This window comes from Onychomys torridus, chromosome 2, assembly GCF_903995425.1.
Source record: "Onychomys torridus chromosome 2, mOncTor1.1, whole genome shotgun sequence".
In the NCBI taxonomy this organism is placed as follows: domain Eukaryota; kingdom Metazoa; phylum Chordata; class Mammalia; order Rodentia; family Cricetidae; genus Onychomys; species Onychomys torridus.
In genome coordinates, this window is record NC_050444.1 from 155535684 (window position 1) to 155553542 (window position 17859).

General features: G+C 49.0%; 1 protein-coding gene across 1 annotated transcript in view; it reads right to left on the reverse strand.

Moving 5' to 3' along the window:
- The window catches only part of Fhad1 (forkhead associated phosphopeptide binding domain 1), a 100542-nt gene that overhangs the window by 48174 nt on the left and 34509 nt on the right, over positions 1 to 17859 (reverse strand). Inside the window, exons 6-11 of the mRNA XM_036178632.1 lie at positions 15161 to 15284; positions 12944 to 13074; positions 11009 to 11098; positions 9469 to 9573; positions 3415 to 3522; positions 1086 to 1169 (exon numbers count right to left, since the gene is read on the reverse strand). Coding sequence (XP_036034525.1) covers positions 1086 to 1169; positions 3415 to 3522; positions 9469 to 9573; positions 11009 to 11098; positions 12944 to 13074; positions 15161 to 15284 — 642 coding nt within the window. The remainder of the gene's footprint in view (positions 1 to 1085; positions 1170 to 3414; positions 3523 to 9468; positions 9574 to 11008; positions 11099 to 12943; positions 13075 to 15160; positions 15285 to 17859) is intronic.

Consider the following 17859-nt stretch of genomic DNA (forward strand, 5'->3'; position numbering starts at 1 on the left):
CAAGTTCTGCCTCAGTGGGCCAGAATGCAGGCCCTGAGAGGCTGGCTCTGAAGGAACAGGTGCCCTGTCACCAGGACACATTGCCATGGAACTGGAGGTCTGTACTGCACTCCAAATTTGTTCCAGATCCTTCCACACTGGTAGCAATGACTCTTGACACTCAGCCAGGTGTTCTGTGTGCCTTCACAGGTCAGGTTCCTGTACCTGCCCACCTTGTGTTCTCTCTCTCTCTCTCTCTCTTTCTGTGTGTGTGTAGAGTGCACATATGTGTAGGTGCACCTGTGAGAGTATGCATTGTGTATGTTTGTATGCATGTGTGTGTACATACATATAGTGCACATGTGTGTAGGTGCACACACACGTGAGAGTATGCATTGTATGCGTATTGTGTGTGTGTGTGCACACGCGTGTGCACGCATGTAGAGGCCAGAGGACACATTCCTCACGTGTCACCACCTTGTTTGTTAAAACTGGCCTAGAACTTGCCAAGCAGGCTAAGATTGGCTGGCGAGAGAACACCTAGCCCCTAGGATCTGCTTGCTATGCGTCCCTAGCATTGGGGTTACAAGCATCACACTACCTAGACCTCTGTGTTTTATTGTGTTTCAGGGGTTGAACTCAGGTCCTCATGCTTGCATGACAAGCACTTTACCAAGTGAGCCATCTCTCCAGCCTCCACTTGAGGCTTCTTATCTGCTCTTGGCCACAAACGGCTGAAAGATAACAAGGCAGCATCACAGAGGCCTGTCCACACTGCTGTGGCTATCTTCCCCTTTGGAAGGGATCAACCAAGGTATGTGGACCGAAGCCAAGGCACCCCTCTGCTAACAGAGCATCAGTGTGTCTGGTGACCAGACATGACTGGCTGGACTTGATCTCCACTAGTAACATTTCAAGGGAGTTTAGCCAGCTTTCACTTGAAAAGCCGGGAAATCCCCTAAAATCAAAACAAATCTTTATGGTGTAGCAACAGTGTGAAAAATATGTGTCACTAACCAAAACAGAAGCATATGCTCCCAGGGTCTGGCATCCAGATCCCCGGAGACAGAAGCAAACGAGTCACGTGGTCAGAGAGGCACACTAACCTGCTGGTCGGTGATGGGCTTGTCACGGAATGGCTTTGCTCTTCCAAAAGTGGCTTTGATGACCTGGCTTCTGAAGTGCTCTAGCTGTGGCACAAAGGGGTGACAGATCAGCAGGGGGCGCTGAGACAGAGGCAAGGCTCAGATGTCCTCTCCACATAGGGTCCAGGCCACCTGTCTGGACAGCCGTTCAGAGTTATGAAGCACTGGGGTGCAGAGCCATAGACAGAACAGAGCAGCCTGCTTCAAAGTTCATCTTAGTGCCCAGCCTGGCCCAGGCACACTGTCCATGAACATGTCTCAGGCTCCCCAAAGAGCCCCTTGCTGTTCAATTATCCAATGGGAAGCCTGGGCCCAGGAATGCCTTCTCATCATTGCTAGGCTGTGGAATAAACATGGAGGCTGTCAGCTCAAAGAGTTTGTAACCAGCACTGGCAATGGGAGAGGAGAAAGCAACTTCTGTCCCCAGGGGCCTTGGACATCAACTGTCCCAAAGCTTCTGTCCATTGTAATTCATGTCTATGTCCCCAGAGTCATCACAGTACAGGCATGGAATGGGCACTCAGTGGGTGTTTGCTGGGCACTCAGATATGGAAACATATAAGTCAGGCCTGTAGCTGGTACCCAGTGCCTCCCATGAGTGGAGTTTTCAGCTTCTGGCAGAGGGGCTCGTCCTGTGTGTAAAGTCAGAGTCTAGAGAATCCCAGGTGTAAGGTGTCTCAGACTCCATCAGGAAGCAGAGACTAAGAAGCTGGTTGAGAATTTACTCCCACGGCAGCCCACGACCTATATCTGTGGTCCACAGGACAGATGTGGGCATTAAAGACTAACATACCTCCCCAAGGGGATGTGGAGGACCACCAGATGAAGCCAGAGTCAAGGAGTGGACCTCCGGACTCCAGGAAACCAGACATGGCACAGTAGCAAAGCCCTTCAAGCCAAGAGATCTGAACTTTACTGGCTGAAGGAGGGGTCAGACTGGCCAAGAAGTAGGGAGGCCCTTCGTGAAAGGGCCCTCTGGTGCCACTGGAGGGACTGTCCGTGGGAATGACTGCCTACAGAAAGAGGGATATGGTGACAGGTGCTTGGATGGTGTGCTGGGTGCTAGGGACACCAGGCAGGGCCTCCAGTTAAGGGGACAGTGAGGAGGAAGGAGGAAGGAGGAAGGCTGGCTCCCACCCTCTGGAATCCATGCATGGAGCAGTCTCAGGTTCCTTTAGGTGACTCAGCTTGGAGCTGAAATGAAGGGCTCTGGGTGAGGAGCGCAGGCCATGCCCTCAGATCAGGTGTATTTTGGGGGAGATGAAGGGCAGCTCAGGGACACAAGTCTGTGTGATGGGACAAGGCATGAGGACCTACTGGAGAAGTCACAGTGTGATGGGTTATTTGATGAAGGGCTTTAACAGCTGTCCAGTGATGAGTGCCATTTAATGGAGTATGCCTCAATATGTCCCGAGTGTGGGTACCACACCTGGTTACCCCACCTGGTGGCAGTTTGGATGGCAGTAAACAGAGATGGTTGTCGACTTGGAGCTGGGCAATAGAGAATTACGCTTCTTAGCCTTCTGGGGGTCGCTCCTAGTCCTTCTTCAGCCCTGTTCCGTGCTACGGTAGACCCTCCCCCCAGACACAGAAGCACAAACCCCTCGGAACACGAAGTGTCTTGAGCCAGGCAGGATTTCAGGAGAGTTTCCCACAGAGAATTCTGGGTGGCGTCCTGGGTGGCTTAGGCCTCTGCTCTCGGCTTTTCCTTGGTTCTCCCCAAGCCCTGGGTAAAGTCTTGGGACATTTTCTATCTTTCACTGTGGGGCCCTGTGCAGTGGGAGGCCCATTGACCATCTTGGACCAGAGCAACGGAAGATGGCCCTTCGTGCCCGGCCAGGCAGAGACTCTCTCACACCCTGCCTGGGATCTTCTCTGTCTAGTGTGGACTTTGGACACTCAGGGCTTACTTATTAAAAAAGAAAGGCATTTCCTTAAGGCCACTGTAAATCTGCTGGGGGCCCCTGGTGGGGAGGAAGAGTGGGCAACTGAAAATATAGGGAGAAAGTTCTAGAAACTCCAGAGAGGAAGAGGGGGGGGGGGGGGGGTGGTGAATATGGGACGAGGGGACCCGGGGCAGGGTTGGCTGTCTGCCAGGGTCTTGGGTCATAGCACACTACTAAGTGAGAGCTACCCAGCAGGAGAAGACGGATGGAATGGTACCATCTTCCTGCCTTAGGCATCACACCCACTCCACCCCACCACACCCTGACACCAAAACTGGCTGCCTGGATGTAGGAGACCCCCAGGGGCACATGGCCTGTCAAGGAGGGCTGTGGAAGGCTCCTACCTGGCCCACTGCCCTTTCCAAATTGATTTTAATGAGACTCTCTCTGTTCCCCATTTCTTGCAGCTGAAGCAATTTCCTTCTGGAATCTTCCTGAAGCTTCTCTTCAACCTGAAAGGATGATGAAAGCATGTGCTGTCTGCTGCTAACGTGGTCATGAGGCAGTCTGGGGAGACAGACCCCTCCAGGATATCCGATGGCTGCTGGGGGGAGGGGAGGGGGGGGTCAGCCCATGTGGCAGGGTGAGTTCCCTGTGGAAGCAGGCTTGCAAGGCACTGCCCCCTGGGGACCAGGCTTTACTCCCCAGGCTCAGCCATGCTAGTCCTACCCCAGGCTTGACTCCAAGCACAGCCCCTAATAAGTCACGTGACTTCAGAGAGTTATTTTGCTGGTCTGTGTTCCATGAGGGGTGGGGAAGCACTACCAGGGCTGCCTGGAAGAGTTACTCTGGGGTTAAGAGTGTTTGGAGCAGCCGTGGCATTTCCCAAGGCCTCTACATGTCTGTTAGGGTTTGCTGTCAAGTATAAAGCTGGAAGATAAACCACCTACCGTTATTCTGATACCTCAAGTGACCTGTCCACAGGGGGCTTGGTAAATACTGTTATTAGGAATACTGTGCTGACCACATCACCAGTGGGGACCACTTTGTCAGCCAACTTGCAGAAGGCATTTAAAAGGGATGGGGGGTGGGGGAGGGACAGGGGCCTGATACTTATTCCCTCTCTGTAAGCCTGAGAGTGCTCAATGCTGCCCTCTGCTGGCCTTTGTGGGACACGGCTGCATCTCTATTCACACAGCTACTTTTTTTTTTCAAATGAAATGTTAATTAGACGGAATGGGCTCCCTGATGGCAGGGACATACATGTATATAATTCATTCTGAACACACTGATTCCTCATTACCCTCTCTTGCCCTCTCCCATGGCAGCCCCTTCCTCTTCCTGACTTGACCCTTCCCCTTCATGAGGACCTTGGCTCTGGCGTAGATTGGAGGTGGGGGAGGGGAGTGCTCCTCTAAGGGAGGAAGGGGTTTCATGCTGAAGCAGTCTCACAAACCTCTTATTGGGGTCTGGAGAGGGGTGCACAAATATCATACACCCCAAACCCTTCAGAACTTTCTTCAGAGCCCCGTGGGGCAGCGAAGAGCCTCTCAGACCAAGGCTGCTTGAGAAGCCTGATCATAGCTGTGGTCATCTCACTCCCTGAAGGTCTTCCTAGGTCTAAGAAGTCTGGACCTGCTCTGTACTGATCACCCTAATAGTCTCCTCCCTGCTCCCCAGTCCAAAGCCCCAGAGCCAGACTCAGCCACAGCCCAGCACCACCCCAGCCAGCCCTCAAGTGTCCTGCCTGCCCTGTTCCTCCATCACTGGTACAGAGAAGGTATTTAGGGGTGCATTTAGTCCTCAGAGGCTTATCAGGTCCTTATCCTGTACACAGCCTCGGGCTGGGCACTGGGGACCTTTGGCCTGAGATTCATGGTCTCCTTGCCTCCAATTTAGTTCCTTCTAGTGCATTCTTCAGGATATTGCTGAGAGTCACCCAGATGTGATTCATGGTGTCTGAGGCAGCTTCCTTCCATGAGGCCTGGATGACCTGGGCTGCCTGGTGCACTGGCCATTGGCCATGTCTGGCTCTAGTGACATGTGATTAAGGATGTTGGAGTCATCCTTGCTCAGTGGAGGATGTTTTTATTTCAATTGAATTTAAAAATAACATTTTATTTTTAAATATGAATGTGGAGGGACTGAATGTTAAAACGAATTTGATTTCAGTTTCAATAGTCACATATGGCTAGTGACTGTGCCATAGTGATGAGTCACCTCAATGAGGCTTCTGGCTTGGTTTTTGCCCCTTTCTGAGCATGTGATTTCACATGAGCTGTTCTGCTCTGAGACATGTCCTCAGCCCTCACTCCCTCATTGTCACATGGACACCATGGCTCCCAGGTCTCAGTGGGCTAAGTGAAAAGACAGAATGCCTGTTGCAATGCCAGATGCAGCTCCGTCTCCACCGTCATAACTAGTCACGAAGCCAGTGTGGCTAATGCCTGGGTCACAGCCCTCCAGTTGCTCCTCTCTGTGCTCAGTACACAGCCCAAGCTCCAAACTTAATGAAAAACCCAAACAAATACAGCCATCAAGTCTAAGATGCAAGAAACCCACAGGAATGCGAATGGAGTAAGGAAAAATGAGCTTACCCCAGGAAAAGTTATTGTACATTAGCTGCAGGTCAAAAGGAAAGGGGATCCCCACAATGGCAAGGGAAGACCCATTACATAATAACCATCACACAGTAAGAGCAGTTACGTAACAGTTAGACTTACAGTCGGCAGACAATAGATCTCTAGACAGGAAATCACTGTCAACGGAGAAGTCAGTGCACAGTCAAAATATGTTCCCAGAAAGAGAGGTAAAATATGCTCGAACACACGTACACACACACACACACACACACACACACACACACACACACACACACATGCATGTGTGTGCATATGCACGCACCCCTGAGAAACTTTGTCATCAGTAGAGCCTAAATCCTTCAGGATGTATTTTAGGCAGAAGAAGAAGGACCCTGGGTGGATACCCAGGGATGTAGGGAAGGTGCAGCTCCTGTGGGTGGGAACACAGAATGTGCAAAAGCACTTGGGATGTCAGTGTATGAAGGGAGGTGTAGGCAGTGATGATTACAGCGTGTAAGTCTGTGTGTCACAAGTGACACCAAAGAGTTGATGTTCGTAGCCATTGTGTCATCCAGGACTGGGGCAAAATCACCTACAGCTGAAAGCACATGTTTAGAATAACTGTGACAAGCTGTCTAAAGGGTGAAAACTTGGTCAGTACTGGATGGTGGGAAGACACAATAGCGTTTGTGCTATTCTTACTGGACAGAGAGCCAAGTGAGAAAATGCCAAGTAAATATGGGGGGCAACATAAACCAGCAAAAATTACCAGTGAGGAGGTGAGTATGATGGTGCATGCCTTCAACCCCAGCACTTGGGAGACAGAGGTGGGGTGGTGGCAGCGGCGGTAGTGGTGCCTATCTGTGAGTTCCAGGCTAGCCTGATCTACACATTGGGTTCCGGGACAACTAGGACTGCATAGTGAGACCTTGGTTTGTTTGTTTGTTTGAAAGAAAAGTGAAAGAAGTGTGTAATACAAACAGGTGGTACAATTGATAATGAGCAAAAATATAAGTTTAAGGCACAATATACCAACGATTGCATTATTTATCAATGGGTTAAAAGGCAGTATCTTGTTGGGGGACTGGAGAGATGGCTCAGTGATTAAGAGTACTAGCTGCTTTTCCAGAGGACTGAGGTTCAACTCCCAGCTCACAAGCATCTGTAACTCCAGTTCCGGGGGATCCAAGTCCCTCTTCTGGACTCCCTGGGTACTGCACACACATGGTGCACAGACATATAGGGGGGGCAAAACACCCATACACTTAAAATAATTATTTAAAAAATTAAAATAATACCCTGACTGAAGCTACATTAGGCAAGGAGGATTTATTTGGTTTAAGTGTCCAAGTTATAGTCCATCATGGAGGGAGGTCAAGGCAAGAACACAAGCTGCTAGCCACATCATATCCACAGTCAAAAACAGAAAAAAACATGCATGCTGTCCACTGATACTTGGTACTCAGCTAGGTTTCTCTTTAAAAAAAAAAAAGTTTAAAAAAATGTGTGTGTGTGTGTGTGTGTGTGTGTGTGTGTGTTGGGGTGGGGTATGTGCACACAAGTGCAGGTGCCTTGGGGGACAGAGGTGTTGGATACTCCTGGAGCTGGAGTCACAGGTGGCTGTGACCCACCTGGTATAGGTGCTGAGAATTGAACTGAGGTCCTCTGAAAGAGCAACAAGCACTCTTTATTTCCAAACCATCTCTCTAGCACCAAATCTCTCTAGCATCTTTGTATACAGCTCAGGGACCAACCTAGGGAATAATCTCACCCATAGTGGGCTGGTTCTTCTCATACCAATTAACAATCAAGATAACACCTACAGACTAGCCAGATTTAGATAATTCCTCAACAAAGGCTCTCTCCTCTGGTGATCCTAGGAGCTGGCGAGTTGACAGTTAAAAGCTAACCATCACAATGGTCAAACCTGACCTAAAAGATACACGTACAACACTGTGTTCTCTACAGAATCCATGTTCTACTTGTAGGCACATGTGAAGCAAGCATAGAGCACATGCAGACCACCAAGAAAACTTCAATCAATACCAGAGGGCTAAAATCACCAGGGCACACCTCTGTACACAAAGTAATGTAGAAACAAATAGCCAAAAGGCAGCCAAGACATCCTCATATATTAAATAGTAGAAAATAACCCAAATGCCCCACAAGCCAGAGAAGAAGTAACAGTGGGCACTGGAAAAGACTGGGTTCTGAAAAACATCCAGAACATGTGGGGTGCAGCTAAAGCCTCATTTAGAGGAAAATGTATAGCCCAGAAAGCAGCTTGGTTCTGTTACCATGACTACAATGATTCTGATGGAGAGATAAGTCAAAGTCAACCCATTTTCACTGAAAAGATAATTTGCAAGGTGAAGTTCATTGAGCCAGGGGTCCAGCATGTTTCCAGATGTTTCCATTTTCATTGTCTTGGAATCGTTTTTTATCTGGATGCATTATTTTCTGGGCAAATGTTCCAGTGAGTTTTTTCTGGTCACTGGTCATTTAAAAAATAATAATTTTATTTTTACATGTGTAAAATTTATTTTATGTGCGCGTGCATGCACACACACACACATGAGTGCAGGTGCCTGAAGGGCCTGATGACTTGAGTTTAGGTCTCAGCAGCCATGTTGGGCAGCTCACTACCACCTGTAACTCCAGCCCAGAGCTTCCTGGCTTCCAAGGTTACCTGAACTCACATGCACGTGTGTGTGTGTGTGTGTGTGTGTGTGTGTGTGTGTGTAGGACAGAGGTATCTATTTTTCTTTCCAATTGCATTTTCTTTATATTGTTTGAATTTCATACATGGATTTAATATGTTTTGATCAGATCCACGCCCCTACTCCCTTCTCTCCAGTCCCTTCCCTATTCGGCACCTTTATATTTTTTCTTGTTTTATGTATATGAGTGCTTTCCTGGGCATGCCTAGAGTGCCTGCAGAAGTCAGAAGAGGATGGCGGATCCCTTGGAACTGGAGTTACAGATGGCTGTGAGCACCATGTGGGTGCTGGGAACCGAACCCAGGTCCCTTGCAAGAGCAGCCAGTGCTCTTAATCACTGACCCATCTTTCCAGGCTCTGTTCTTTTCCCTCCCAGCTTTATATGCTCTTTTGAAAAACCCACTGAGTCCATTTAGTGCTGCCAATATATGCACGGCTGTGGGGCCAGCTACTGGGGCATGGACAGCATCCTTGAGAAAACTGTCTCTTTCCCCCCAGCATCCCTCAATTGCCAATAGCTCCTCAGCAAGGGGTGGGACCTCATGAGCCCCCCCCCCCCCCCCCCGCAGCCATGGGATTTTGGCGGATTCTGAGTATCTTTGTCATTCTCCACTTTTTTTGTCAGTCTCTCACTGAACCTGGAGCTCATCAGTTCTTCTAGATTGGTTAGCGGGTCCCTGGGATCTGCTTATCTCCATCCACCCCAGTGCTGGAATTACAGACATGTGCCACCACACATGGCTTTACATGGGCTCTGGGGATCTAAACTCAGATCCCCACGCCTGCACAGCAGCCGCTTTCCCCACTGAGCCATCTCTGCAGCCCTGAATTTTATTTTACTTTATTGGCATTTAGTTTATTTAAAATATAGATAGTCCCGTGTAGCTGCCACCCACTGAAATGGATGCCACATTTCCCAGGACAAGGAAGCAACATGAGACCTACTAGGATCTGCAGATGGGGGCGAGTCTCACTGAGATAAACCGGGAACCATTTTATTCTGCGCATCCTGCTCAGGGTTATTTCCTCCCACCCGTGAGCAGCGGCAGATGCGGGCATCGGCCACACGGAGGCGCTGTGCAGGTGGAGCAGGACGCTGCACCCGGAGCGCCCCACCTCCTGTGGTCTTGGACGCGAGCTTCCCTGAACCACGTACCTTGCTCTTTTCTCGCAGTGTCTTGGAGATGGTGTTCTGATTGGGACAGTTCTTCTTCAGTTCCTCTCTGAGCTTCTTCACCTCTTTCTCCATTTCTTGCATTTGCTGAAAATAAAATTCAACCATAGAGAAGTTTAAGTTTCACTAGGCGCGGCACCAGTTACCTCCTGAATGAAGGCTCCCCTACCGCGGGACTCCCTTATTCCTGGGGCTCATCGAGGTAGGATCTTAGCCCCATTCTAGCTAAACTCCTTCTCTGCTCTACACCTGCGGGCAAAGCAGATCGTTCCCCATTTTCCTCCCCAGTTAATATATTCAAAGTGCTCGATGAAGGAAAAGAATTTCTCTAGGGGGAAAAAGTCAGCAGAAGGGTTTGGGAGATGGCTCAGTGGTTGAGTGTTTGCTGTGCAACCATGAGGTCTGAAGTTCGGATCCCCAGAATGCAAGTAAAAGCCTGATGAGTGAGGCAGCTAGACTGTAATCCAACACCAGAAGGCAGAGACAGGGCCTCTCAATCAAGTCCAGAGCAAGCTCGCTAGGGTTAAGAGCCATATGGGGAGCTCTGGGTTTGATTGAGAGGTCCTGCCTCAGCGGCTAAGGTGGAAGGGTGATGGAGGATGATTCCTTACATCAGCCTCTGGTCTCCACAGGCATACACACGTGTGTACACCCTCCTACACGCGTCCACACACATGCATGCCACGCGAACGTGGAAAGTGGGAAAAAGGCAAATAGTAAATAAATACCAGCACAAATCCTGAATTAAGTACACAAGAGAGCCATTAACTCACTAGAATCACTACTTTGTAAGCATATTTTTAGACTGACTGAGATAAGGTTTATTTGAAGGATAGGACAGTGCAGATTGTAGTATTATTATTATTATTATTATTATTATTATTATTATAATATTTGAGGCAAAGAGAAAAGTTGTCCTCAGCACGTGGAAGAGCGTACAAGTGTGGATACCCTTTAAAGCCAGGAGAGGGCATCCTATACCCTGAAACTGGCATTCCAGGTGGTTTTGTGTCACACAATATGGGTGCTGGAAAGTGAACTCAGGTCCTCAACAAGAACATTCTACATTGTTGAGCCCCTTCCAGCCCTCTGCAGTTATTTGTCTGGTTGCCTTCTCTCCAAGGCAAATGTTTGTTTAATTTTTACTCAGTGTTATAAAATTTCTGCCCTTAAAAACACAGAAGACACTCATGTTCACAGCACGGCCTGTGGCTGTGACCCCATTTAAGATGGAGGAACTTAGAGTTAGGTAAACATAGGTCCAGGGCAAGGTACTTGAATGAATTTCTGTTGCAGCAGCAGGAGTGGCCTCCGGACCCCATCCTTGTCCCTGCTCAGTCCCAGAGAAAACCCATGAGAAAGACAGGGCCATCTGGCCAGAGAACCCTGGAGAGAGCTCTGTGGCTCCCTCCAAACAGCACAGAGCCAGAACGTTATGCTTTGGGGAGGGATTCGAGTCCCTCAGAGAATGCCAAGGGCAGACTCTCAGAGGTGTGCTTATGGACGAGGACATTCAACTCACGCTTCTGCAGAATTTCAACTCTTTCTCCTGAGCCTCCCTGCTCTCCTTCTGAGCCTCTTCCCTCCTTAGCTCATCTTTCAGCTCTGAACACTGAGGAGAGAAAGAACAGCAGAGAAAGAGGCCAAGGCTGGTGATGTGGAGGTGTCTGGGGGAGGGCCTTCTCAGGGTCCCAGCAGGCCCTGAGCACTGTGCTGTCCCACTCCAATCACACACCCATGCTCAGCCGGGGAGACAGCTGGTGTCTGACAGGCACACAGATTCATCAGCGGCTCTGGGTTCCTGCTCTCTCAAGATCTGAGATCTAAATTCCTCTTCAGAAGCCAGCAATCCAAATCATGAGGAAAACCCATCTTTGAAGAGCTGGGTAAAGGAACATGTGTGGGACACCACTGGGAACCTAGGTGGCCCTAAGGGCTGGCTGCATCTTGTTCCTTCTTAGGCTCTGACCATCTGGCCGTGGAGTGAAATGCAACACTCTTTTTGGAGGGGGACCAGGCAGCAGGCAGCAGGAGCATAAAGAGGTGCCCTTTGTGATTCCACTTAAGAATCTGTTCAGTTTTAACTGTCAACCCCACACAACCTAGAGTCACTTGGGAATAGTGTGAGGAATTGTCTACATTAGGTGGCCTATGTGCATGTCTATGGGGGATTGTTGTGATTCTTAATCGATGTAGGAAGACCTAGCCCATAGTAGGTGGCACCATTCCTTAGGCAAGAGGTCCTGAACAGCGTGAGAGAGGAGTAAGCAAGTTGACGATAAGCAAGCAGGGATCTGTGGGATTATTCTCTCTCTGCCCTTGACTGTGGACATGATGCTTCAAGTCCCTGCCATGACTTCCCTTCAGTGATGAACTATAGCCTAGAATTGTAAGACAAATAAATCCAATCAATCCTTTCTTTCTTGAGTTGCTTTTTTCCCCTTTTTTGGGGGTGAAGGGGGGATCAAGATATTTTATCTCAGCAATGAAATGAAGCTAGAGCAGAATGCACTCTAAAGCCAGTGGCTGGATGCCATCAGTGAATCTGAAGGCTTGAGGACCCTCCTCACCATGTTCTCAGTGTGGTGGTTTGAACATGAAACATCCTCCATTGGCTCATGTGTTTGAACACTTGGTCCCTAGCAGGTGGCACTGTTTTGAAAGGTTGTAGAACCTCCAGGAGGTGGAGCTTTTCTGGTGGAAGTGTGTCAGTGGGGGTGGGCTTTGAGATTTGACATCCCAGCCTCACTTCCTGTGTGTTCTCTGCTTCCTGAGGGTATCATGTCACCTCAACTTAGGTCCTCATGCTTACATAGAAGGTACTTTACTTCTCCACCCTCCTAATATCTTTTGGAAACAGTCTCATTAGCTCAGGCTGGCCTTGAACTCTTGATCTTCCAAGTGCTAGGATTACAGGCTTATACACCATATGAACATAATGGACATGTGTATGAGTTAGCATCAGCATCATGTTAATTCTGAGCCTGAGGCTCACTGTTCTTTGAAAAGCTGCAGGGAGGGGACTGGAGAGATGGCTCAGTGGTTAAGAGCACTGGCTGCCCTTCCAGAGGACCCAGGTTCAATTCCCAGCACCCACATGGCAGCTCATAAACACCCTAACGCCAGCTCCAGGGGGTCTTGCGCCCTCTTCTGGCCCCTCACAGTGCTGCACTCACATGCACACACCCATGCACAGACACACATAATTAAAAAGAAAATAAATCTTAGAAAGAAAAGAAAAACCACAGGGAACTTGGCTCTTGATGTTGGTCTTCCAAGGAGGACACTTTAGAATTTAGTCTCTGGGCAACTCCTCCTTATATCCCTGCACCCCACGATATGGGAGGAGGCTGTGGCATCCAGAGTCAAGGCCCAAGAGAAGTGAGGAGAGGCATGCCACGTGACTAGTGTAGGTCCTTCTTACTGAGCACCGAGGAGACAGTGAGCCTGTACTCACCCTGGAGCCCAGGGCTTCCAGCTGGTGCTCCTTTTCTCTGTTCTGACTTTTCAGTTGGATCACCTCCTCCTTCAGCTGCTGAACTTGCTCGTTCCGTGCTGACACGTCTTTCTGTAGAGATGTCACCATCCCTGTTTTAAACAAAGCAAGGACAAAGACCAAAGACACAGTGAGGATGACTGTCAGCTGCTGGGGACCCCAAGAGCTGGAATGGGCTCAGCCCATGTGTGTGGCCATTTCTTCCACACAGAATCACTCCCCAGGGGAGGGGAGATGCTTCTCCTGCCAGATGCCAGGCTCAGCATTGGTATCTGCCTTTCCTCACTCTCTCTCCACTGTGGTTTTTGTTTGTTTGTTTGTTTTTGAGATAGGGTCTCTCACCAAGCCCAGAGCTCATCAATTATCTAGACCGACTGGCCAATGAATCCCAGGGATCCTTATGTCTCCACCTCATCAGTGCTGGGATTAACAGTGTGCACCAGCCGGGCGGTGGTGGCGCACGCCTGTAATCCCAGCACTCTGGAGGCAGAGGCAGGTGGATCTCTGTGATTTCGAGGCTAGACTGGTCTATAGAGCTAGTCCAGGACAGGCTCCAAAGCTACAGAGAAACCCTGTCTCGAAAAACCAACCAAACAAACAACAAAAACAAAAACAAAAAACCCAAAAACAACAACAAAAAACAAAACCAAAAAACCAGTGTGCACCACCACGCCTGACTTCAAAAAAAATTATTTATTTATGTATTTGTGTTCTGCCTGCATGTATATCTGTGTGAGGGTGTCAGATCCCCTGGAACAGGAGTTATAGACAGTTGTGAGCTAACATGTGGGTGCTGGGACTTGAACCTGGCTCCTCTGGAAGAACAGCCAGCACTCCCAACCACTGAGTGGTCTCTCCAGCCCCAGCAGGGGTCTCTCTCTCTCTCTCTCTCAATATATTTTTTAAAGATTTATTTACTATGTATACAGTGTTTTGCCTGCATGTATGCCTGCATGCCAGAAGAGGGCGCCAGATCTCATTACAGATGGTTGTGAACCACCATGTGGGTGCTGGGAATTGAACTCAGGACCTCTGGAAGAACAGCCAGTGCTCTTAACCTCTGAGCCATCTCTCCAGCCCCTGTGCCTGACCTTTTATATGAGTTCTGGGGACTGAATTTGGGTCCTTTTGTTTGCCTGGCAAGTACCTTACCGACTGAGTTGTTTCTCTGGGCCTTTGTTACAGAATTCTTGACACTCTTCCTTTTTTTTTCTCCTAATACCTCTGTTCTCTTCTGGTATCTAGACACATGTTCTCTGCTTCAAAGACCCCAACGGTTTCCCAGAATGCTGAGAAGACAACCCTCTGTGGGATCTGGCTCTGCCTTCTCCTCTGACCCCATCTCTCTCACAATTTCTCTTTCCCTGGGACACACTCACCTGTTGCTCCTTCAACAGAGCTAGAGCTGGTTCCTACCCCAGGACCTTTGCACATGTGTTTGCTGTAAGCAGTGCATTGTTCCCACAGGGCTCCTCCTGCAGACACACGTGGCATCTCTTTCCTTACTCCCGAAGCCCTACACCACCATGTTGCCCATTTTCTTTCCTTTACAGCACCATCCTATCCCTCAGACATGCTTGCTTACCTATCTATTTGCCCGTCACTATCACCCTCAGCTATGTCCAAGCCTGGAGCGTAGGGAATTGATGACTTGCTGAAGGCTCTCCTCCCAGAGTCCAGAACTAGACACAGCAGTTGTTAGTAAACATAATATGAGGATGGATGGATGGATGCTAATAAACTTCGGTGGCTGGCAAGGTGGCCCAGGAGTTGACTGTCCGCTTCCCACATTCTTCAGCATTGAATTTCCTCCGTTGATCAGTTAGCAAGCGGTTTTCACTTGGGCCAAGAGCCCATTCAAGGAAGTGGTTCTCAGGACTACAGACCACTCAGTATCTTTGTTATCCCTGAAGAGGTGGGTGCTAGGTAAGAGATGACATTCACTCAGATGTTGACTATGGCTGATTTTGAGGTAGGCCTTGTGCTAAAGCTAGATGGCAAGCACACTTCTGGGGAAGACCCTCAGTCACTGACAGTACAGCCTGAAGGTTGCTAAGAACTCTGAGGCGCTGTCTAAGCTCAGGGAGCAAAGTGTGGTGGTTGATTGGTGATGTCTGCCAGGGCCACAGAGTCAGTGGTGAGGGAGCATCGACTAAGCCTGACTCCAGAGGAGCTCACCTGAGGTGATGGCATGGTCTCTCTTTAAGTTCTCGCCTTCGTTCTTTAGTAATGTGATTTCCGAGTTGCGCTCAGCCAGGGTCTGACTTAGCACCTGGCTATAGCCTTTTTGAAGGGCGCTGATCTGTGGGAAGAGGCAACACATAGTCAGAGAGCACTCACTGGTCCAGGTTCAAGACACATGGGCATTTCCCAAACCTGTGCAGAGATTCTGATCTGTCACATGATCTTGTTTCAGTGCTGACAAAAGTGCCCCTGCCACGCTGCCCTGGGATACCTGTCCTCTCAATGTGCATTCTTATGTCATTGGAGCTCTCAGCCATAAATAGACCAGCCCCAGGGTTTGCCATCAGCCATCACTGGTTAGATGTCGAGCAGAGTTCAAGAGAGGGCACAGGTCATACCTTTAATTTCCTTGGATGACAATGGACATATTTCACAGATCCCTATAGAAGATGTGTTCAACCTGCAGCCCACAGACTGTGTGCGCCCCAGATTAGCCATGGATGTAATCCAACTCAAAACCAGAAACTTATTTAAAACACTGAGTTTTAAAAATTATTTTATGGGGGCGTGGTCATGAGCATACCATAGTGCACATGTGGAGGTCAAAGGAATTGGTGCTCTCTTTTTTTTTTCCCTGTGGGTCCCAGGGATTGAGCTCAGGTAGATAAGGCTTGGGAGCAAGCACCTTCCCTATCCCATGACATTATTACTATTTTGAGAATTTTAAAAGCAGTGTAGTTCTTGCCCATGAATTTGTCAATGGCACTGTTGAGTTGCAATGCCAAAAAGCTGGTGACAGCTTTATGCCTTTAATCACAGTACTTGGGAGGCAGAAGCAGGAGGATCTCTGTGAGTTTGAGGCCAGCCTGGTCTACAGAGTGAGTTCCAGGACAGGCACCAAAGCTACACAGAGAAACCCTGTCTTGAAAAAACCAAAAGAAAAAAAAAAGAAAGAAGGAAGGAACAAAGAAAGAAAGAAAGGAAGGAAGGAAGGAATAAATAAATAAATAAATAAATAAATAAATCTGGTCACACTTGCCGGTACTCCAGACACATTCACAGATCTGGCTCCTTCCATGGAGCCTCATAGCACCCTGAAGGATGTCCCCATAGGGTTCCCACTTGAAATAAAAAACAGGAGAGCTGAGGTTGCCTGCTTAGGGCTTCACAGCTGGCCTGTTGTGGGGCTTCACTCAAGCCCAGCCTACAGATGCCTGGCTCCCCGTCTGTCACAGGCCACAGGAACTGGCGTTAGGACACTGTGGGGGCTGATGGCTCAGTTGGTAAAGCGCCTGCTATATAAGCATGAGGACAGATCTCCAGAACCCACGTCACAGAGCCTGGTACAGTGGTGTGTGCCGGTACCCCAGCACTGGGGGCGGGGTGGGGACTGGTGGTCCCTGGAGCTTTTTGTCTAGCTGGTTTAGCTCGACCATGACCTTCAGGCTAATTAAGAGATCCTGGCAAGAAACAGAAGTAGAGAGCTATTGAGAAAAGACACCCGAGACGGGTGTGGCGGCGCACACCTTTAATCCCAGCACCCAGGAGGTGGAGGCAGGTGGATCTCTGAATTCCAGGCCACTTTAGTCTACAAACGCAGTTCCAGGACAGCCAGGGCTACACAGAGAAACCCTGTCTCGATAAATCTAATTGAGACAGGGACAGATACCTGGCTTCAACCTTTGGCCTCTACATATACACACCCTGCATGCACACACAAACACTTGTCCACAACCATAGTCACACACACACACACAGAGAGAGAAAGAGAGAGAGAGAGACAGGGTTTCTCTGTGGATCTCACTCTGTAGTCCAGGTTGGCCTCAAATTCACAGAGATCTGCCTGCCTCTGCTTCTCCCAAGTACTGGGACTAAAGGCGCACGTGCGCCACCATGCCATGCCTGGTCCTGTCTCAGCTTTTAGCTCTGTGCGTGTGATCATGCTAGTCATGACTTTTCAGAGCTGTGGAGAGATTTTATAAGTTAATAGCCTTAAAAGTGCTCAGACAATGCCCCATGGACATATAGATATTAGCTATGATTATATGATTACATCCTGTGCTGTTTTGGATTTAGCTTCTGGTTGTTTGAGTGAAGGAAGACAGACTATACTTTTATGTGTGCTTGTGAATCCTGTCTAGACAAACTTAACTACCGGATGACTGCTGACCGTCATGCCCTGTCACAGGCCTGGCATGAAAATGACAAAGGGCAGGTCCTGCTCCACCCAGATTGGGGGCGAGTGGGGTGGGGTGGGGTGGGGTGGGTAGGTGGAGTGGTGGGGTGGTGGTGGGGGAGCAGCGCACGCTGCACCTACATCTCACCACTAGATGGCGCCCACAGGACCATGTTGGGCTTCCCCTCTGCGCCTGATTAGAAATCCTTGGTAAAAATCAACCAGGGGATTTTATTTAGACATAAAGAAAAACAAAATTGCAGGAGAATGGACGGACCTGGAAAATATTACATTAAGTGAGGTAGCCTAACCTGATCTCAGAAAGACAAATACAATTTGTTATCTCTCAAATGTGGGGATCTTAACGTCTAATTTTTTTTTTTTTTGTATTTACTTATGTGTATGAGTGTATGTCTGCATCTTTGTCTACACACCACATGTGTCCATGATGCCCTAGGAGGCCAGAAGAGGGCATTGGATCCCCCGGGACTGGAGTTACAGGCTATTGTGATCTGCC